Source organism: Corvus moneduloides, chromosome 2, assembly GCF_009650955.1.
Source record: "Corvus moneduloides isolate bCorMon1 chromosome 2, bCorMon1.pri, whole genome shotgun sequence".
Classification (NCBI taxonomy): domain Eukaryota; kingdom Metazoa; phylum Chordata; class Aves; order Passeriformes; family Corvidae; genus Corvus; species Corvus moneduloides.
This window is the reverse complement of record NC_045477.1, coordinates 82,558,000-82,582,328: the sequence shown is the minus strand read 5'-3', so window position 1 is coordinate 82,582,328 and position 24,329 is coordinate 82,558,000. Positions and strand designations below refer to the sequence as shown.

Here is a 24,329-nt window from a genome sequence, read left to right as displayed (position 1 = left end):
AAACCCCAAAAATAAATAGGGATAATGCTACTCATCAGCCCTGGGTCATTTAGTGTCATTTGTGTAATCGTTAGATCACAACTAAAGGAGTCAAAGTCATGTTTGACACTTCAGAAACAGAAAGTGGCTCAAAGCAGTCTATAATCTGAAGGCAGGCAACCTGATAAATATTTGGCAAAATGACACAACTGGGGTGATTGCAAGCAGGTTTTCTCCCAGTCTGGGCTTGTTCCAGATAGTGAAGGTTAAATAGAGATTCAACTGTCCATTCAACAGGCTAAAAGAGCAGAGTGCCAGAACTCTGCTCTGCTCATCTTTAGGTCAGAAATCACACAACACAGATTTGGTATGAAAAGGTGGCAAATACGTGGCCAAGAATGATGCCAGATTCCAGAGAAGGGCCACCAAGATGAATAGAGAAATGGAGCACCTCTCCTATGAGGAATGGCTAAGAGAACTGGGATTGTTCAGCTTGTGCCATGGTTTGACACTGGCCCGACACCAGGCACCCACAAGAGTTGCTTGCTCACCCTCCCCTGCCACAGCTGAGCAGAGGAGAGGGGAAAAAATTAACAAAGGCTTCATTAGTTGAGATAAGGACCAAGGGAAAAAAAACACTTCAAGGGCAAAACAGGCTTAACTTAAAGTTACAAAATGAATTTATTGCTAACAGAATCAGAGGAGGATAATGAGAAATAAAATAAGCCCTTAAAAACACCGTTTTCTCCCCAGCCCCTCCCTCCTTTCCACTGACAGCACAGGGAGACAGGGCATGGGGGTTCAGTCAGTCTATCACCATAATTTCCTTCTGCTGCCCCAGGAGAGGAGTTTTCCCCTGTGAGGCTGCAGGTCCCTCCCACGGGAGACAGTTCTCCATGAACTTCCCCGGCATGGGCCCGCTCTCAGGAGCAGCAGCCCCACCGTCCCTGCTGCAGCGTGAGCCCCTCCCACGGGCACACAGCCCTCCCAAAACTGCTGCACCGTGGGTGGCTCTTTCCATGGGGTGCAGTCCTCCAAGGACAGGCTGCTCCAGGCTGGAAGCAGGGCCCTCTCTCTCCACGGGGTCTCCCACTGGATCACAGCCTCTTCCAGGCGTCCACCCGCTCCGGCACGGGCACCTCCCGCATGGGCTGCGGGTGGATCTCTGCATCCCCCATGGATCCCCCCATGGGCTGCAGGGGCACAGCTGCTTCACCATGGTCATCACCACAGCCTGCAGAGGAATCTTGGCTCCGGCGCCTGGAGCACCTCCTGCCCCTCTTTCTTCCCTGACCTTGGTGTCGCCATGTTGTTTTCCTATACATGTTCTCACCTCCTCTTCTTCTCTGACTAGAATCCAAAACCTTGTGACTTTATTTTGATTTTCTTCTTAAATATGTCATCACAAGAGATGTTGCCAACCTCTCTCACTGGCCCAGTTTTGGCCAGCAGCATGTCCATCTTCAGAGCTATCGGCTCTGCCGGACATGGTGGAAACTTCCAGGAGGTTCTCATAGGAGCCACCTCTGTGGCCCCTCCACTACCAAAAACCAGGCCAAGCAAAACCAATACAGCCTGGAAAAGAGAAGGCTTCAGGGTGACCTAACTGCAGCTGTCTAGTACCTGAAAGGTGCCTGCCAGAAAGATAGAGTGAGAATATTTACAAGAGCATGTAGTGAAAGGACAAGGGGGAATAGATTCAAACTAAAAGAGGGCAGGTTTAGATGAGACGTTAAGAAGAAGTCCTTTACTGTGAGGGTGGTGCAGCACTGAAACAGGTTGCCCAGGGGTCGATGCTCCATTCCTGGAAGTCCCAAGATGGATGGTGCTTGAGCAATCTGGTCTAGTGGAAGGTATCCCTGCCCATGGCAGGGAGGTTGGAACCAGGTGATTTTTAAGACCCTTGAAACCCAAGCACTCTATGATTCTGTGAGAGTGAGCACAAGGACAAAGTACTTGGTCCACAAGGCAGGGGGAGGAAGTTAAAATTGACATAAAACAGGACAAGAACTGCAAAACTGAATTGTCATGAAGAAAAGAGGCAAACTTTATCCTTCAGATTTTGCACAAGTGAAAGCAAGAGTGTCTAACAAGCAAGGGAGGAGGATTGCACAATAAAGTTAAAAGACAAAGGTTGAGACTGAAAGACTTTGCTCAACTCAGTTACAACACAGCTCTCAAAAAGTGCTTTGTGTGTACATATCATAGCAAATGCAATCATCCAGAACAAGCACAGATTTCACATGAAAGGATGGGGGAAGAGCTTCAGAAGGCTGTGTCTCCCAGAGGAACTCTGCCCAGGGGGGCATATTTGCTTCCAGTCCTGCAGCAGACAAACAGTTACACAGACCCCTTCTATATCTCCCTCCCATCATCTCAGTGCTATGTAATGTAAATTCACATTCCCCAGTACTGGTTACTAGCCAGTGACAATTTCTATGAGCAGCACAAAATAAGACTAATGAGATCCTCAAGAAAATCCAGAATGGAGGCTGCTGTAAAGGACTGGAGCAGACTCTACAGTAACAAAGCCACAATTTCAAAACAGGATGTCTTCTGCACAGATCCCATCATTCCACTGGGCATATTAAACAGGGTTAGGTAAAGAGGCTACTTAGAGTCCACCTCAGAAACGCAGTCATGCCACAGTGATGGAAATACATTCAATAAAGTCCAGCTAACAGTACAAAGAAGTTGTCTCAGGCCAAAAAATGTAAATTTAAAAATAACAAAAGTCAGAAAATCTGCATCGATCTCTTTTTAATTTAGTCCACATTAACATATTCTGGCTGAATATTACTGCAAGTTCCTTTGCTCAGTGTTTATTTTTTTTATCTGCCTTGAAATGGAAACTGTCTTCACTTCAACAAACACATGCAGAAATAAAAATGCTGAAAGGTTGAGAACCTGGCTTCAGAAACAAACTCAATTTTTCCTTTGCCAGTCACCAGAAAAACTGACTGCAAGACAAAATTCAAAAAACACTTAACTTCTGTACTATTTGTACATATACACACACATTATATATATATATAAGCCTTATGTAATTATACATTGCAATAACATCAATTATCCAGACCTGAAATGTGCCAATTTTCCAGTTGTTTACACACAGTGAAGAAACTCTGAGATTGCTTTTTCAAAACACTGAATCTAAAACTGATGATTTGTTTACATGTCTCAGCTAAAGGCACATCACGAACCTGCCCTAAAGCCTTTGCCTTTCAGTCCCCCAGCCAACACTCATGACAAGACTGTGTGACCAAAACTGCATGTTCCCACCTGCTTCAACACACACTGTTAGAATCAACTCAAATAAAGGAACAAGGTAAAACTAGAAAGATCCCATGTCAAAGGTTTTATTGCATGACCTCCATCTTGGATGAAATAACAGCTTTTTTGCTTGCTGTGCCACAAAAACTATTTTCTCCCCGTATCTTCAAACAAAAATCAAACTCCAAACAGCAAACAAAGGTCAATAAGTTGAAACAGGTTAACAACTGATCAAGAGTCACACTCATTGCTTCATGACTACGAACATGAAAAAAAATATTTATCCATTTGTCACTATTTACACCAGTTGTGTCACAGACGTGGCAAGCAGAAAGCCAGTTATGCTGTAGTATCCAAAGGAGGATTTCTGGGAGATAATATAAACTGTTAACAGGAACATACCAAAATTACGTTTTGGTCGCTGGCAATAAAAATCCAACCCTACCATGGAATGTCCTTAGCATAACTTTGGAGGCCTACCTCAGAAGTTTGATTAAAGGCTGCTTCCTAAGGATGGCAATTTACCTTTATTACACAGGACAGACTGCTGTCAGTACTGCCTTACTTTGCTGAACTCCAGTCCCACTTCCCTTGCTGTCTGCTTTTGCTTTGCTGCTATGCTCAGCTGAATTCCAAACAGCTTTGAAGTCAAAGTTACAATTACATTACTATCTTTGGAAATACACAAATGTTCCAGATAGTAATACTTTTGTTTCCCATCAAGGATTATTTCACTTCAGAAGCTACTCCTCAGGATTTCAGTGGGCTGTCTTGAGGAATAAATTAATATTCACCATCAGATATAACAACACAGCCTTTCACGTTCACCATACAGATTGATTTGAAGAGTAACAAAGCTACCTCTGGAGCAGTTGTCCAAGTGATTCCTTGAAAGGGAGTGAAATGAGTAAGTAGCAAAGGTCCTCCAACTCCCAATATAGGAAGTTACACCACTGGTCTTCCCTGCTCTCATCACTGCAGACTCCTGGCCTACACAGAAATTTCACCTCCACAATAAAACATGGAACTGGTAGCTGCCAAATCTCTCTGCTTAACCTGGGATATACTTCTGCATTATCACTGAATTATCAGCTGAATTACATAAGGTAAATGCAGAACAGGAAGAATGGTTATAAAATTAAGTCATAACTAAAGGAGTGGAAGCAGTGTTGTTCATATTATTTAAAACTCAACTGCACACATCTATTACTACTAAATGGCAGAACCCTGGTCGGAAGGAAGACAAGAAAAAAAATATTTCTCTCTCATTTCCCTGATGTTATGATTGCTTAAATCAATATTATCTCAGTATCCCCCAAGCTGAGTCAAAAAGGTTCATGCAATTACTTTACATAACCAACTTCAAATTAAATTACATAAAAGGTCATTTTTCCTATAACAGTCTCATTTGCATTTTGTCCTAGAAACGTGTTTCCTACTATCAATTACAGGGAAAAAAAACAAAACATAACAAACAAGCCCTGGTTATGTGCCCCAGTCAGTTACTTAATACTTGAAGAGTGATTGTTTTCTTATTGGGAAGAATAAAAATTAAAAGCATAATGGGTAAGATAAAAAGTACAATGCATAATTCAGATCAAGACCAATGTAGGCAAAGTTTATAACATTCCTAGGTTCTGTTTTAGGTCAAGTTTTTCCTAGTGGATTTTGAAGTTAACCATTACAGATGGCACATATACCAAGTAGGTTGAGGCACAAAACAAAGTTGAATGTTATTAAATGGTTTAATTTCTTGTGAAGGCGAGCACAGCTTTGTTCCACACAAACAGTCATGGTAAGAGACAGGCATAAGCGTAAGCAATCTCAAACCATTCAGAGTAGTGCAGAAGTGTATCTCAGAGAACTCACGCCCACTTCTAAGATGGATGCTATAGTATACAAAGGAAGCCTCTACTAGTCTGAATTATAAAGGAAGTAGTGACAGACTAAGAAGTGGTTTTTTAGCCTCAGCTGCCAGAAAGAAGAAAGCAAACGGTTAAGTCAACCTTTATAATCCAGTAGCTTCACAAAGTTAAAACTAATATTAGATTCCAATGCAGAGAAAATGAATGGAATTAGCAGCAAGCATCATCCATCTTCTAACAGTGAGAGGGGAAGCTGCATTCCCCCCTCCAACTAATAGCAAAGCCTCCAGACCTAAATTTAAAAGTCTTAGCTGCAGTCCCAATTCACCTAAAAAACACCTTTGCTCAGAATCATGGCACGACTGAGGTTGAAGGGACCTTTAAAGTTCCTTAGTTTATTCAGTGTGAATAAACCCCTCCCCACCAAGCGATCGCAACATCAAATTCAGAATAGGTTGCTCAGAGATTTGTGCAGTGAGACCTTTAAAATCTCCAATTTCTGACCCCTGATTCTTGCTGTGCTGCTGTGCAACTCATTAAAGAGCCTGGCTTCATGTTCTTGGGAACCCCCCCAAGGTCCTAGAAGGCTGTCCTTAGGTCCACTTTAAGCTTTCTCGCTCCCAGGAAAAACAAGACTGGTTCTCCCAGCTTCTCCTTACGGGTCATCTATTCCAACCCCAGTACCACCCCTGTGGCTCTTCACTAGACTTACTCAAGCTTATTGCCACCTTTCTTACATGTATGAGGAGGTTAAAACTGGACACAGTATTCCAGAGATTGTTTAGTAAGTATTAAGCAATCATTTCATCCAACCCACATGATTATGATAAACACAACATGTCTAAAGGCCTTCACCTCACACACAGTCTCTGGAGCCAATATGCCATTTCAGAGGAGAAGGGCTTCCTCTTTATTCCTTTCTGCATTAAAAACATAAAGGACTGTCCATCAGAATTTCTGTTCTTCCTCTCCATTCAAATGAGGCAAACATGCCAGAAGAGGGAAAGTAAATGATTCCTTTTCTGGCTTTTTTCCCCTCATGTATTTTGGGATGACTTTTGTGATATTCTCCTGGAAAATGCCCCATCTTTCACTGGCACAGGATGTGTCTCCCAAAGAGACTGACTGATTTGAGACATCATTTAATAACCAGGAAGAGTGGAACATCAAGAAAAACTCAATATTTTAAACAAAAACCAGGAAAACATTAACTGTGAGACAGTCTGAACCGCAATGACTAATCCCATGAACAGGGTACTAACCTAAAGATCCTTTATTTGTTCTTTGTCCAAGACTCCTCTTGGATCTTTGTGAAAATAGAGATACACTTTCTGTGCCTATAAAATAGGGATAATACATAGTAAACTTCTTTCTCATCAGGCAGATTAGGAAGTACAGAGGCTTCCCAGGTTGTTTGGAAGCTGTAGTAGAATGGTGTATCTGACTCCTGCATGGTTGAAAAACATTTTTATTCTGCAAGCAAAGTGCTTGGAGGCCACTCTAACACAGGTGTACTAGTGTCACCTGACCTAATCAGTGTTCCTGCACCCACCCTCAGATCTACACGCCTCCCACAACATACATGTATGTTCAGAGCAACAACCTACTGCCAGCCAGCATTCCAGCCAGCCATCCCTCACATGGACAAAAAAGTGGCATGACAGCAGCTGCTTTCCCACACTAATCAAACTCTGCACAAGGTTACTTTTGGCACAGCTATTATTTTAAAATAACTTGCAATGAACAAATTTCTTCTGGTAGTGAATGTTTACTTAAAGATGGGGAGAAAGAGTTAAACTCTAATCATGAAAATTACTGAACATGCCCATTCTATATGTAATTTGAAGTGGGCATCACACAGGTTAATGGAAAAGTAGCTGAGATACGTTTAATAATTCACTTTTTCTTAACTTAGAGTAAAGGTCTTCTAATAAAGGATTTATAATGGAACTCATAAAATGAGACTGGAAAACAAAGCATCTCTTATTTTACTCTTAAGTAAGACTCGATATTTATACTTGAAGAAAAATGCACAGAAGAAATGGGCCAGTGCTTCATGCAGTCACCAGAAAGAACACAGCTGACATTCATTACTTACCATCAGTGTACATCACCAGTGGCAATTGTGCAGTTTACAGAAGAAACAATGGATTGTGCTTGAACATTAACTTTACATACATCTCTGTTGAAACGTTTCTATTTCTTAAGTTTTCCAAATTTAAAACACCTCTGGTATGGATTCCTACTGTTAACAACAGCACACATTTCTACGTATTTCCAGATCCATGTTGGCTATACATTGCTCTGATTTTTCAGATTGTCACAGCTCTTTTTTAACAGCTATTCATCTTCTATAAGCAATAGTAAGATATATGAAGCTACTTAATTTCCAAATTCTCCTAGCAAAGTTTACCCTGGGTATTTATATTAAAAAGTTAGTTGAAGTGATTAAAGAAATTACACGTAAGTTAATTTTTGTCTTTGCTTCTCTTCCTGAGCTTCTACCTGTCATCTGCCCGCCATCCTTGCTTGCATTCAGCAGTTCCCATTTGAGTCCTTGGATTTGCAGAAACATTTTTCAGTGGGTACTTAAAAAGCTATCCGCAAATTCAAGTAATCAATTTTTTTTAAAGCATGAAGGGTTTGATCCAGTGCAAACTACATCATTAAAAGGGTTCTCAATTACTTTGGTGAGCTTTTAATCAGTATTCATGAGTAAGTATTCTTGATCTGAAGTACAGTACCATAATATGTTCCTTTATTTATCATTAAGAAGGCTAATGTGTGCTTTTGTTTGATACATGGAAGGAGATGAGCAAGACTTTTCATACAGCAGGAACAAAGTCTAGGAATTTCACATGTGCCAATCATTAGTTTCGATTATGAACTGCCACAATATCTGTTCTTGTGTCTTCTGGTGTCCAGAGCAAAAGCATATCTTTAAGAATCTGTTAATATAATACTACTGTTTGGTTTATGTTTTTATTGTTCCCAGCTGTGTGCCAGGTGAGGCTGCCTTCTCACAATATGATACTGGAATTCCAACATCTTGCATCCTTGCCTTTTTCCTCCATTCCCCTCTCCCCATTCCCAGTCTGCCACTCACTTTGCACATCTACTGAAGTTCACCAGATTCCTTCACAAGCTAAATCAACCCAGGAACTTACAAAAAAACTACCCCAATAAAAGCAGCAACAGTAAAAACATGCAGATTTCATGGTGGTTAAGAGATCTGGATCTACTCAGGAAAAGGACTGAATAGTCCCAGAAATATCAGAGAGACAAGACATGAGATTTTGTATTCAAGTGTCAGGGAAGGGAGAAAGACCAACTACAGCAGCACCAAGCCTTCAAGAGCAGCTTCAGGAGCAGATGATCATAGTACCCTGATCATTTTCAATGCTGCTGGATGAAAGCCAGCTGAGTTACCCAAAGATTAGCTAAGTACCCCCTAGCAAAGACAACAAAGGAACTTTTCAGCTTGAAGCATCACAAGCCCACTACCACTCAAGGTGGCCAACACCTGTTCCTGTGGTCTCAGTCAGGAGCCAGGAACAAGCAGGATGCATTAATCCCACATGTAGGACAGTATCACACACAGAGTTGTCAATGACATCATGATATCAAGTAGTTCTGGTGAAGAGAATAGTCATCCACACACTCACACACTGAGTCCTGAGGTAAGAAAAATCTGTTCTGCTCCTTAATGAGACTAGAATTTGGCAAGGTGCCAGTCATATCCAGTGACTGCCAATCTGGCAGTGCTGCCTCCAAAGTGGGATGAGGATTCTGCCACATTGGATTAATGATGAATGGGGGAAAAGGAATCTCCACGGGATTCATAAAGGACCCATGAATGATGAACTATAAATACTGTCTTTTTTTAAATAAGGAAGATGTTCTGCCTGATGAATGCCAGCTGAGGTGAGAGACCTGTATGGAAGAACTGAATCTCTGACCACACAGGCCAAGAAAGCATCTACAGCAGATTAGCTAAGAGAGAAGTCAACCTTTCAAAACCTGTTACTTGTGAAAGGAAACCAATCTATTTGTTTCCTTACATTTTTCCAGCAACCATTGGTAAACATTTTTGAAATTGAGTAGTTTGGGATGTTGTAAAGAAATAAATTTGTGTTTATGTTAACGTAGTGTATGAGTTAACAATTTCAAAATGATGCCCATTACTGTGTCTAATGAGTATTAAGACCAGGGTACTGAAATACTCTGATAAAATGCCAGATCCTCAGACAAGGCTACAGTTAAAACAAACGGTGCCAAAAGGCAATTCTAGAGGTGCTACACCAACTTACTGAAGAAGCAACAGTGCTGAGTAAAAAGAAATCTTATCTTACTATAGTTAACAGTCTGTCTGTAATGAAGTACGATAGCACAGCAGAACTGAATTGATGTTTATTTTACATATTTCATATCACCTACAAATGGTTTTTCTTGACTTTGGGTGTATTTAATTTACTATTTTATCACTAGAAATAACGTATTTTGCCTTCTTGAAGATAAAAAAAATTAGCTATTTCAACTTAATGCATTATTTAAAAACTCTAATTGTGTGTATACACAGATATATTTGAAGAAAAAATAAAGACTGGGGAACATGTCAGTCTGAAAATATAAAGGAACAATAATCAAAAACAACACCACTCAAAAAAAGAAACATTTCCAAATGGAACAAACCTTTAAAACCATCAGGATAGACTTCAGGAAGGAATTTAGTGCTGATGTCTCCTTGAACAAAGCGTGGATGGACGATCACTTCTCGCAGTAAAGAAATATTGTGAGCCACACCTGAAAACAAAAAAAAAAAAACAAATCAATACAAAATCAGGTGACATTAATCACAAATTACAGTAAGAAAGGACTTATAAAAATATGAACTCTTTCTGGAAGAAATACTTGTTCACAACCTAGATACCACAGTACTGATGTAATCAATGCAGATTTACCAGTTTTGTTTCACTCCTGCCTCAAGACACACCCTTTTAAACACTCCGTTTAATTATAAAGTAAACAATCTAAATTTTCACCTCATCAAGCCTAATTCAAACACCTAGTTGAGTTAAGGACAGCAAGCACAACCAAGAGACTTTTGGTCCAGTTCTAGAAGATGTAGGCAAGACCACAGCCATCTCCTTGAAATGACAAATATTAGCTCAATTCCACTGAAGCCTGAATGAAAGATATGCACCATGTTATGCCCCAATCACAGTAAAGAAATACAGTAAACAGTTTTACCACTTAACATACCATTTTACAACATTTTTATCATTTGTAACACTTAAGAGACTCCTGTGTAACTTACAAAACAGAAATGTATTGCTTCCTCCACATGAACCTCTATCCAACCTCACCTGGTCAATTCTTTCATTCAATACCCTGGCTCCTCTTTAGGACCTCTCTGTGACCCTGTTAGACATAAGCCCACAAAAATAATTTACTTAATTTTAAAATAACTTACCACAGAAACTTTAGAGCCACCTTTATCCTTTAATTTCTTTGAATATTATGCTACTTATGTTTTCTGCATTTCTTCATCTCTTTTTCATTCTACTTCTCAGCCTGTCTCCTCCATCTCCTAAATGATTTTCGTTTTAGTTGAATAACTTCTATGTAATTAAGTTAGTGACTTAATGCTAAACTGCACTTTGCCAGAAGTGCTTGCAGTTTAGCACTGAATATGATGGTCACTAGAAGTCATTTCACTGAAATACTAAATACAAGAAAGTCCTTATAAGAGGTAGGAGAAGAAAGAGGATGCAAAAAAAAAAAATCTTTGAGAAAAAACTCCCTAGATCATTTAAATTATCTTCTCCTTACTGCAAACAATTTTCAAAAAGAAGGTACTGTCTCTCTTTTGAAAATAGCATACAGGTCATCTTTGGAAAGTTTAAGATTACAGGTAAGAAAGCCACCATCTTTATCTCCATTCTCTTCTCAATTTTAGAAAGAGATCAAATCTGATTAGCCAGAAGAGTTCAGTGCCAATATGACTACACACGATAACACTGGCTCAAAAACATTAATACTTCTTAAGAGAAGCTGAAATAGACATGCAGTTCAGGAGCATTGCAGGTGTTGATTTATTCCAGGTATGGATAAATGAGGAGCTGCTATAGGAAAGAGGTTATCCAACCTCAGCTGCGCACATTCTCACCCCTCTGGAAATGCAAAGTAATTCACATTCTTTTGTCAGCGTCAGAGGAACAGGTAACTCCAAATCACATTGCATTTGCTGTGTCACATTAACTTTGGCTTTAGCTGTCCACCATTAAGTATAAAATGCAGAACACATCACAAAACAGTTCATAGCAAAAATTCGTCTGTGCATCCACTTCTCTTGCATAGCACAAAATTCTGTACTTCAACTTCAGCTATGTTTACTCACAAGTTATTGTGATGATATGATCACAATTAGAGATGACATTATTCAATTACTTGCACTTTTTTCCTAATAGTTCTAGTTTAAAATAATATTGAAAAATAATTCATTGTAAACTCAGGTATTACAGCTGTAAATTAAGTTATTTGGATTTTTTCCCTTGTTGGGATCCCACCAAAGCAAAGACACTAGCAGTACTACCATGCAAATTGCTGTGGCTACAGGAGATTCTTCTACACTCCTTTTTCTTTTGTGTTTTTCCAGTTTAGAAGCATGAACAACATCCTTGTTATTTTATATGCAGACCAGTTCAAACACTTTCAAAGCTTTTTTCCCCTACTAGTCTGCTGCTGGTGTGAATTTTCAAGCTCTCTGTGTGGCCATCACTGAAACCACTTTCAACACAGAATCAGACTGAGCCTCATTGAATCATGAAGTCACAGTTTTAAAGACTTGTTTGTGAGCCATTAAATAGCACATGACACAACCAGTTCAATAATGACATGATAGAAATTTGTCCATTTGATTAAAAGAAGATCCTTGCTGCCTGCGACCTAAATAATCATTCACAGACCCTGATTTCATAAACACCGAATGGAAGTCACACTGCATCTCCACTACACAAAAGAATTAAAAATCTTATGCTAAATTACCATAACTTGGAAATAAATAATGTCTGTCTTTGTCTGCTACAAACTTCCCCCCAAAATTTCCAATTTGAATAGTAAGTCGAAATATCCCAGAGACTTCATCTATTAAGTCCAGCATCAAGACAAACAGGAGTTTTTCAATGCTGCCCAACTTTGAATCAAGGGTTTAAACATGCTGCAATGTGTAACCAGATCATCTCACATTTTTCTTTCCTAAACTGCTGTTAAGATCCCTGGTGAGGTGATGGCTGATGACAGAGCTTGGTGTCTCAACCGACTGCCCCAAAAGACCTAAAATCAAAAAAAATACTATGAGTATTCTTAATTATTTCTAACTCGTGTGCATCTGAAAAATATGAGGCTTCTGCAATGTTTTAAGCTCCAAAATTTCTTTAATAAGTTCAATAGAGCAGACAAGCCTAGGTGTTTGGGAAGCAATGTAAATGCTTTTTACATATACAAATTAAAAATGTAATAAACAAGTTTCCCTTTAAAGTATCATGAAAGGCTATCTTTATCAGTCCCTGTGATCATTATGTGAGCAATGACTGCATGGTTGATCTGCTTCTCAAGACTGAGTTGATACTTTTAGTGATGTACCAAATCATATGGCGTTAAAAAAAATTACCAGTGTAATCCTTCAGAAGTCTAGAAGTTTTAGATTTGCAATTTAGTGTGACCTCTGTCAAAGTTCATAAGGTCTCCATCTGTGTGTGAGTAACTACTAGGCTACAGAAATATGGACCCCTAGAGCAGCTTGCTCCTGACTACCTGCTGCTTCCAAAACACTGGCCAGACATCAGCCTCACTCTCTCACAGGATCAAACAGAGGCTAACAAGCAGTGCTTATTTCATGCAAAGTTAAACACTAAACTGAAGTATATTGTATTTATGTTGCAATGGTTTTCAGAGAATTTTTCTTTTTCTTGACTAGATCTGCAGACTGCCAGGAAGAAAATCACATTTGTTAGCCTGACAAGCCATGACATTTTCAACAAACAAGCAAAATCCTAAACTATATCAATTTATTTCTCCTCCAGAAAACAAAATTTCACTTCAGCATCATGATTTTTACATTGTTAATGCTGATGCAGAACTGCAGTTACAGTTATAGTCCTTTCCTCTAAGTCAAAATATAATAAAAGATAATAATCACCATTCTCCATATGTCTATTTTTTTTCATTTTACTTGGCTGTTGTCTTCATACAATTTTACATCAGTAGAAGCTCAGTTTAAGGTATGCTTCTTAGGTTTCAATTTTTACACACTATTTTCCAGAACATATTTGTAAAAGAAAGCAGACTAGCATTTAAATTACAGAGAACTAATGAAATTTTTAAAAATGACATATTCATATGCTTTATATGGAACACATATTCCTGAGGTTCCATTAATTTTCCAGTTAAATTGTCATTATTGCCTAATGAATACAGGAGCACACTAAATAATCACACTGTTCACCAGAGCTTATTAGCAACCCCTGTTTGAAGAAGCCCTCATTAAAAAAAAATTAAATTATAATCAGAAGAAATTACTCCCCATACTGCCTGCCTCTATCTTGCCTCCTTCCCTTCTTCATTTTTGGCCTTAAAAACTCTGCTAAGTACACCAGACTTTTCATTAACTTATATACTGTAGCCTAACTCCTAACCTGTCCTCACAAGAAAACCCAAAGACAACAATAAAATGCATTTTATAGAAAACAATTTTATAACAAGTTTATGAAGAGGATATCACACCACATTTTTACTCATTAAAAATCAGAACTTGGAATGCCAAGGCACAAAATCATAGGCAATGTTTTCACTATAAATATTTACTGACACTAAACATATTCAGTGTTGATTAGCCTTTTTACAGTATTAAGCTTCTGTCATCTTGATGCCTGCAAACACAAATCTGCATTTATCCACGTAAACTTAATTGGAGTCCTACATGCCCCTCTGTAGATAAGCAGTTGAATAGACTTAACTTGCTGATAATTTCAAATGGTGCTAAGTGGAACAGAAAGAACTTTATCTGCATACTTACTGACTGCAAAACCAACATGTGGAGTACAGGACTAGAGGTTTCTCTTTTTAACAAGCCAGCAAAGCTAAACTATCACCCAACAATTTAAATGCTGAATAAGAATAAATGTGATGAAGCTTAGGAGGTATCTCAGTTATTTCTCTAAAGAAAATATAAAAAATATATTAACTAACCTCTGCACGGAGTATTATGAAACACTGATTATTCTGCTGTTCACTTAAAACAAGAACATTATCGGATTTGCACAGACTGTGAAAACACCACTTTCAACACATGAACTTCTCAAGTCCATGATTACTACCCAGCAAGCCTCCATGTTCGTAATTCCAAAAGTTTTCATAATATTCCCTGAAACCCTCAACATTCAACTATTTAATTGTCTTTCAAAGCTTGTGTTTTGCTACAACTCACTTCAGAGCTGGCTATCTACATACTAAGTCCTATCCCAAAAGCAAGAAAAAAAGGGGTTTTTAGCTTTTAATTTTAAACATCCGCATAAAATTCTCACATGGGATCAGTACACCACTGACCCTCAGAGCTGAACATGTATTCCAACTAAAAACAATCATTCTCTCAGATACAAAAGTCTGAAGCTCACTGAATTCACACACCAGGATAAAGGGCAAAAGGAAGGGAGGTAAAAGGACATAATATATGGTAACATCATACTGTAAAATTGTAAGTTCAAACTCAAACTAAATTTTGTAATTGCATGTGGTTCTGAACTTCTTAGTAAGAGGACCATTATTTACAGTGTTAGCAAACACATATGAATGCTTGAATCTGTAGAATAATTGGAAGCAAAAGCTAAGCAGGCTTCATCAAGAAAAGTGAAAGAAAATAAATGGCCATTCTGCCATCATCCTCTCTCTCCTCAGATATCCTTTTACTTTAAAGACAGGGAATAGAACACTAGGACAACTTTATATCTAGGGAAATAACAGCACTTGTTTTTCAGTGCCTTCTCAACTGGGCACGTTACATTTCTTGTTTTTCACTGCCCCAGTTCTTTCTCCTTAATCAAAGGGAGAGAAAAAAACCATACAAACAAAAAACTTATCTGACAAAAAAAAAGTACCTTACTTTAATTTCCCCTTCTGCACCAATAACATTGCCTTCCTCTTTTACCTGATCAGGCTGTACTTCAATTGGCATTCCCTCTTTCTTCTCCACAGGACAGTGGCAACCTGTAATCCTTCCTAAACTATATGCCACTACATTTCACTAAGAGGCTGCCATTCCCACTCCCTCCCTCATGACTGGCTTAAGAAAAGGAGAGAACAAACAGGAGCAGCATCTGAGCTCCAAGCTGATGCTACTAAGCGTGCTGAAATGGTCCCTTCTAATGATTTTGAACTAAGTTTGTTTCCTTCCCTTCTCCAGTTCCGGTTTCTACATCGATACACTTGGGAATCTGCTGGTCCCTGCTGCAATGGGTGAGAACACAAATACTCTTGCAGAACTACCAGCCTGTTACCTCTGTTATGCAAAAGTTGTATGACCCGTTGAAGCATTTTTTAAATGCTCATTTAAAAAACAAAAACTCATTTCATTTAAGAACAGACATTATACGCTGTTTTTCCAGGCAAATAGGCTTCTTACACACAAAGATTGTTTTGCTCACAATACCAGTGAGAGCATTTGCAGAGGATAAGAATACAGGAGAGTCTAAAACTCACATGTATACTGCCATTGAGAAGTATCATTTAAGTTAAAACAAAATAACCCAGTCACTTATGATGTTCGGATCTAAATTAAAGTTTACTGTGAAAAGCTTTGTACCTGAAATTAATTTATTTGAAATAGATGATAAAATACTAAAATCACAGATGAGTGTTTTTTCTCGTGCTCTAGGATGATCCTGCTTGAGCAGAGAGGTTGGACCACATGATCCACTGTGATCCCTTCCAATCTTACTCATTTTGTGATTCTTGGAAAGCCAAGGCCTTCTAACAACATTAGTACAGCTCTCCTTTCCCCCCCCCCAATTAGTGTGTTTACATTTGCAAAAAGATCAAGACAACAGTTTCGGCTGCCACTATTCTGGCAGGTCTCCACTCAAGAGTTAATGTCTACATTTCTTTTCTCCCCTCAAACACTCACTACAGTTATTTAACACTTTTCTGGTTTCTATTTCATGTTTGCTCTTTCACCTCATGCTGGAAGATTCCCCCATCCCCAGCCGGTGGGTCCCTTATTTCCTCCTCATTTCTACTCCTTCTTGCTCTATCTGCCGCTTACTTTTTTCCTCAGAGGCTCATTTTTCCACTTTTCTTTCTCCCAAATGGTCCACTACATTCCTCTCTCTACACAGCAAGCAGGATCTCAACAGAAAAGGGTTGACTTTGTATAAAGACTTAAATTTCAGGTTATTGCTTTACTTTTGAATGCTCAGGGAAGATAAAAACCCAAACAAAGGTCAAAGGAAAGATTACAGGATTCAGGAATTACAGGAATCTGCACTCAAGGATATGAGCTATCTCACTAGATATCTCCAATCAGACCTCTAGTGAATTGATAATGTGTTCTACTTGCTGCATAAATATAAGCATTTCTTTTATTTAAATAGATAAAAATAACTTTCATACACAAACTTTCCAAAACTTCATACTGGGATTTATACATGCCTTCAAATGAACATATTATCCAGCACCAGAAATGACAAAAACGTATTAAAACTTTAGAAAAACCAAGAAGGAAAGCATACCACATCATGTTTACAGACACAGGAGATACACTGAAAGGCATTCTTTCAATACCCTGTTTCTGTTGCTCAAATTAACATCCCCTTCCCCCCCAAAAAATAACCCCACAAAACAAAAAGTTTCTGAAAAAAGTACCATAAGAGACAGAAATGAACTACTAACAACAGTGCATGCTCAAAGGAAATAAATCATGCCTCATCCCAATGAGGAACAGCGCCTCTGTGCTTAACTGGAATCTTGAACTTTTCACTCTTCACAAATTCTCCAGTAACCAACTACATAAAACAAGAAGTGTCTCTTCTTGAGACAATTCTGGGTTGGACCCTTAACTTTAATCACTCCTGAACTATACTGCAAGATTCAGAGATAAAAATGTTACCTAATTAGACCCTTTGTCATTCAGGAGCCTCAGCTGAGATTTTGAATTCAGATCAGTTCTCAGCAGAGGAGTCAGTTCCTGTCAGAATAATTTAGACTGTAAAGAACCTCAAGAGATCATTTAATCTAATCCACAACTCAAAGAAACACTATGCTAGACTTTCATCTGCTCCCATTAACAACAACAGAGGTATTACACAGAAAAAAAGATGGAGATTACGTTCCCATGATCACATTGACTCTCTCTTGACTCAGTCTTGAGTTAGTCACACTTTTAGCATCTACCAATGAACAGACTGTAGAATTTCTGTTATCACTGCATACAAGGTGTCATCAACCTGAACTGGAATAGAATATTAATGCAACAGGCATTTTCAGAGCACAGCATTGTTGCAAATATCCCAATTTGCTTTATTCAACATTTTTTATGAAGATACTGCTATTACAGGCACTGTATGATGGAGCCTTGGTTGCTTAAGGTATTATTTACTCAAATTTTGCTTAAGTCTGCTTTCTTTGCAAGTATTAACTGTTTTTAAAATTTAATTATTTTAATTTCCTTCATGATTGTCTCATGCAGATTTAACTGGGAAGGACAGCTAAACCATGAATTCAAGGCCAGGTAGTATCCAGTCCAAGAAAACAAATCAATAAAGACTATAGTCTGGGGACTTGTTACCTGTAAATGGGATGGAGCTAAAAAGGAACAGGGTAACTTGTGAATATCCCAAAGCCACAGCAGTAGAAACTGAATGTTTTCTCACACAGCCAACAGACAAGGAGCAGCAGAGTAAGTCCTTGCCCTTCACATTGCCAACATGCCTCAACCCAGCCTATGAGTCACCTCCTGAAGGGTCACTGTGCTACTTCAGTCCTGGATTCTCTGCCGAGACTGCCATGAATGACACTGTATAGTGGCATTTGCTCCAAGAAGACATTTGTCTTCTAGGAACTGGATAAAAACCACTGATTTCACACAGGTCAGTGAGCAACCATCAAAATAGTAGTGACTAAAATGCCTTACCAACTTTTGTCTGCTTTGAACCAGTGACACAGAAGTGATGGGGAAGATCCATCCTCCATTAGCAGTCCCTCAGCTACATATTAGATGGTCCTTGACCTGTTAACCAGTCACCCTATATCCCATTCCCATCCCATGTGAGTGAACAAGCATCTTTGTTTACAGAAATTGCAATCCTTGGGATTTTAAATCTAAAATTCTCACAGTGTATATAATCACTACAACTGACACTTACTTCAGCTGGTATTGCTTACCTAAAATGCTTTGTAACTCAGAAGAGTTATTTCATTACTTACAGGGAAAAACACAGTGTCTCTAAAACACAATGCAAACATAAATGCTGCTTCCCAGGAAATCAGAGGGACAAGGGGGCTGTGTTGAGAAATAGGAATCTGGAGCACACTATTCAGGAAGACTGGTAATCTCTAAATAGTTATGTACAAGCTCACTATTCAAGCATAAAACCAAGTAACTCCAAAACTAGGTAAAAAAATTATTCTGTATCTTTTACTACTAACAAAAACTCAAGTATGGAAAAGACTTCATGTGATGCACTTTACAAAAGATCAAGGTAGTTTAATATTTTGTTACATAGGAACCCAACATTGTAAAGCAAAAATACACACAATTGCTTTAGGAAAAAAAAAAGAAGGAGTTCTGCACATGTCAATGCAGTTTAGAACATTACAGATGGGACAGTTTCTACTAACTACCCTACCAAGAATCATTCACACTAGGCAAGAGAAGAGATACTTTAATATCCACAAACGTTCCATTTTAAATAAACACGGAGAAGAAACTACCAGCTGTGTAAAATGACACAAAAATCCCGGTGGTTTTCAAATGGAAACCACTGGCCACTGCAACTAAAAATGTGTTCTGAAATTAATCTACTTTTGAAACCTGTAGGACATTAAATTTTGTGGTTTGCAGTACTTTAAAAAAAAATTCCCCCTGTAGTTCACTAATTACCTCTTTAAATGTTTTTAATAGACTAAAAGCTTTCTCAGACAAATACTACAGAGACATCAGATATGATGGATACATGCATACTAATAAAAAGACTGTAGAAACCTCAAGAATATAAATTAGTACTTTTCAGGTGTAAGGTCTCATATAGTTTACAAGTATTTATAATCTGTGGAACTGTTGTTAGGTACATAAACATCTGTGTAAAACACCTAAGCACAAACAATTGGTAAGTTTCCACCCCATGTTATAGCACATAATAAAAGACAATGCTCCACACACATTTGCAATATTCTCATGAAATAAAATACTTTTAGCATCACTTGCTATCAATACGAGTGTGAATCCAGAGCCTGTCTCCATTAAAAACAACACTAACAAATCCCACCTCACATCAATCTAACTACAGCAGTATAAATTTCTCACTCATATAAATTTACTCAGCTGTTATACAGCAGGGGTTTACATCAGCACATTGTACTGCAATATTCTAATGGCTCAAGTTGCACCAATATAAATTCATGTTAGAGTTAGCAGTTCATTTACAATGGCTAATCCTACCATCTACCTAGGTACACTGTGGTAGAGGAATGTTCATTTTCCCCTCGACAGATAAATCTTTTGAGTTTGACATGGGATCTGTACCATTCAGCAGCACAGCATTAAGGCCAAACCAAGTTTTACAGAAACTTAATAGAAATTTTTTACCTCTTTTACCCTGAGTTGTCCTTATTTTCTACAAGACACAGAGGAAGACCTAAAGATTTCTCCCACACAAAACATGACTGCCCTCACCAAAACTTAGAGTGAAAGTAGTCAGGGCTGCTTCACCCCTGCTGCTTAGAAAGCCTGGAAGAATGGCTGCATCTCCTATGCAATCAGAGGGCAAGAGCTAAAACACATACTGATCAATAGCCCACATCTGTATTTGCCCAAATCTAAACAATGATCTTGAAAATAAGAGAAATATATATATACACAAAATCAAATACTGCATTGTGATAATATTTAATTGCAATCAATGTATTAAATTCCTATAAAATGGCAATTACCTTAAATTTCCTACAGTACAGAAGCCTTTTTTTCCCCTCTGCAACATAATAAATCAATTACATGCTACCATTCAGTGAGAACTATGAGTTTTAAGAAAGTTATTTAAATATTTATCTCATAATACTCAAGAGAAAAAAATGGAGGGGAAAAGAAGTCTCTTTAGAGTTGATGTATCTTCTCAGCTTAATTAACACAAGCTTTTCCTGTTTTAATTTGCACTTAAAAAGTGGGAACTTTACTCAATTTGCTAATTACTACATTTTCAAGCTGTTTTCTTGAAATAGATGACAGCCTATCACACTAGGAATCCAAATTTCTCTAGTTACCTCGAATTACGTAGTTGTCCAAAGCCTCTTCCATTCTTTTCAGGGCTTCAGCTCTATTAGAACCATAGGTAATCAGCTAAAGAAAAAAAAAATGTATTTACATTACCTAGAAATTAGATGTTTGTCTCTAGAATTTGAAAAGCATTTAAAAATTAAATAGGCTTGTAGAACTTCTGCAGTCATAAAACCATTTCTTGGCCATTACTGTATCTGTGCTATAGAGGCTCCCTGAAACATCAAGAAAAAGCTAAAATCTTTTAACCCATTCAATGAAAGAAGGCCAATCACTTTTCCTTCATAAAACTTAAAGCATCTAAGCAAGCCCTCAGAAAATCAGACAAGAGGCTCAATATCCAAGCTGACTCTCCAGATTCCTAATGCCCAACAAACTCATAAGATATAATATTTTTGAGAACTGAACTCTATCATGTCATATTTTAATTTTACCAATATATTCCTTATGAATAAAAACTAATACTAAGAGACAATATCAACCATTTCTTTCAATGCTTCTTTTTTGGAAGCCAGAATTATTGACATCTTCATCCAGGCTAGACTATGTTTAAAAAGATAGATTGGCAGCATCTAAGTCAGACAATAAAGACTAGTGTTTAAATCAGAATCTTCTTAATAATTAGAAACGGCAAGACAAATAATTACAGTGTCAAAAGGTAAAAAGAATTTTATTTAGAAGTAACCCTAGATTTCCACTACTGTACATCTTCCTTCACTTCTTTTTTATTCCCTTGAGGCATGTTATGCCTGGCACCTTTAAAATACTGATTTACCAATCCTTTAACATGCTCTCTCTCATTTAAAAGATCTATGTATAAAATCAGTACTTCATACCTTTAGAATATTGAGAAATAATAATCAACTCACTTTGGAGATCATAGGATCATAATAAATGCTAATATCACTTCCTTGTTGAATACCACTGTCAACACGTACCTTCAAAAATAAGTAAAAATAGTTATATATTAGTGGAAAAAGAATTTCAACACGAGGATCAAATCTACCCATCAGCCTTAAACCATAACCCCCACAAAGCTTATCACATACATTTTTCCCTCTGGAAAGACTAGAATAATTATTTGTTTTCAGAGAATCCGGGAGGAGGGAAGGGAAGCTTTTTTCTTCACCGGGAAAAACACTTGCAAATTATTCTCTCCTTTATGAGAAACTTGACTGCAATCTTGAGTTCATAGTCAGAAATCTCTTTTGTTCTCTAGAATGCACAGTAAACACACTAAATTTGATCTAAGAATTTCAGCTGTGTTACACAATCACTTCAACTCTAAACACATTCAATTCTGATTTAATCCCTGTAATAAAATACAGTTGTAATTATTTTTCTGACTGACACCTGGCATGAGGGATGACCCTTATAATCACACCCTTTCTGCATCTATATGTAATCACATCCCTCATGTTCTGCTACAGCCCTTCCAAGGGCTTCAGCAGGAATAGGAAGGATTCAGCAGGAACTTTGGAGCTCTGCTTATCAGCTCCATAGGATACTGAGCCTATGGTTTTCATGTCTGTAACACTTTCCTTCTCTGTCTCACCCTCTCAACTGTTAAACATTTTTTTTTTCTCTGTTGCTGCTGTTCCCCCAAGTCTTTAATGTTTATACAGCTTTTTCCATGGCTTTGCTTTGTAAGGACACAGCCCCAATTAAAGCTCTGATTCTGCAATATTCATGGAAAAAAATAACACAAGTTCAAAAATTTCTTTTGAAGAGGCTGATTGCTGTTAACCAGCCAACAAGTTAGTTTGTATATTGCTGATTCTTGTTTTCATCTCTCAGTTTGATTTCATCACTGTAACAATGAGGTTAGCCATATAAAACTTTTCAAATGAGCAATTTCTGGGGAATAAATATTTATTAAATTGCTGCTTTTGAGCACTGGAATCTGAAATATTTTTTTAAAACTAATCAAAATAACTCGAGTGATAAATGCTTTCTGGGGATCATAAGGATGGAGGACTCTAATCAAAGCTGTTGAAACTGCAGGGCTCCGATATACTGCATTGTAAAGGGGGTGGGAAAGAGGGTCCTGGAATCTCACTTAAATCTTCACCTCTGGGAAGGAACCTTTGTAATAAACAGCAGCTCATCTGTCTGCAGCAAGGCAGAAAAAGGTCAACGCAACGGCTGTTAGGCCTTTAATATTTTAATTTAGGCAATTATCAAGGGACCACATGTAGAACCTCTTGTCTAGAGAATCCACATGAGGGCATGATGATGACTTTATTATCCAAATGACATAAAAAGATACCCTAGCAGGTGTATTCACTTTCTTCAGTAAGAAACATTGTCTGATGAGTTTTTAGGACATTATATTTATTTTAAGAAGAAATTCACTTATTCATGTGTTTGTATTCATATATTTATATTTATATGTTTATGTATTATGTTTTCTATATTTATTCATATGTTAAGGCAGTATTGCTTCTGTACCACTTTAATCACATCTTATCTGAATGTGCTTTATCTGTGCTTAACTGGACTCCCCACTACTCACATCAGGTACATTTAACATTAGCTACTGATGAGAAGGTAGATCAGACAGGCCATGATTACAGAAAAAACATGCAGTGTATTTCTCAGCTTCCTTTCTTCCAACTGCTAAACCATCCTCCCTCACAGAATGACTGCCTATATATAAAGTCAATGCACATGCTCTCACATTTAAATCAGAAAGAATTAATTTACCTACTCAGTTCCAGATAAATCCCTTGCCCAGGATATTTTTTTGTAATAATCAATACGTACATAAGACAAGGTATGACATATGTACTCCACACATACTTGAATTATACTGTGACTTTTGTCTCCAAAGTAGCACCTGTAAAGTGATTGCACACAAGCATTCAGGGGTGCTTTATATGTGCATAGGAATGCATGTAAGTATTGACACATGTATGTCATCTTTTGACAAAGAAAAAACATATGAAAGGTGCATAATTCAGACTCACAATAAGCAGGTTAGTCAGACCCTAAAGTTAACTAAGACTTCTGAGGCTACCAACTATATGCTCCACCTGGCTCTATGTTTCTGTTCATATACAACACATGTACATGACCGCTCCAAAATTCACACTTCTCCCTAACTACAATATCTTGAAGAGGCTACAGTGAGTATAAACTACTTAAACTACTGCATAACTTCCTTTAAAAAAAATCTGGAGTCCTCTGGAGAAGTTTAATTTTCATAAAAAAAACTCAAGATGACTGAAAAAGTGACAGCAGAAAAGAAATACATTTATACTATCTTCAATTCTCCCTGTGGTGCTTACATTTTCAGAGCCTGGTAACAGTAGGTGATTTTATAAACTATATGGTGTGACAGAACTTAATGAATATTGGATGAAAAAGAAACCCTAATTCAACAGATACTCACTATAATGTGCTGAACTTGATAAATAATAGCAATATTTATTAGACCTCCAGCACTTACTTCTGTGTAATGTATTTCCTTTCTTTTACTCAGTATTTAAGGTATTTAGGAAAGGCCAGGGTTAAAGATCCTGCTGTAGCCTACAGCTCATTCATATTACAGCCCTAACACTTTATTACTGTTGTACTATCCTTATGTATTATTACATTAGGACAACAGCAAAATGAAAGAAAAATGCTTAAGGGAGGCGGGGGAAGCACAATCTATGTCTCAGTCCTGC

The 24,329-nt window shown here is 37.8% G+C and overlaps 1 protein-coding gene across 1 annotated transcript in view; it reads right to left on the bottom strand.

Moving 5' to 3' along the window:
- The window catches only part of PCCA (propionyl-CoA carboxylase subunit alpha), a 273,796-nt gene that overhangs the window by 128,691 nt on the left and 120,776 nt on the right, over positions 1-24,329 (bottom strand). Inside the window, exons 15-17 of the mRNA XM_032100130.1 lie at positions 21,528-21,596; positions 20,646-20,721; positions 9,810-9,920 (exon numbers count right to left, since the gene is read on the bottom strand). Of these exons, the coding sequence (XP_031956021.1) occupies positions 9,810-9,920; positions 20,646-20,721; positions 21,528-21,596 (256 nt within the window). The remainder of the gene's footprint in view (positions 1-9,809; positions 9,921-20,645; positions 20,722-21,527; positions 21,597-24,329) is intronic.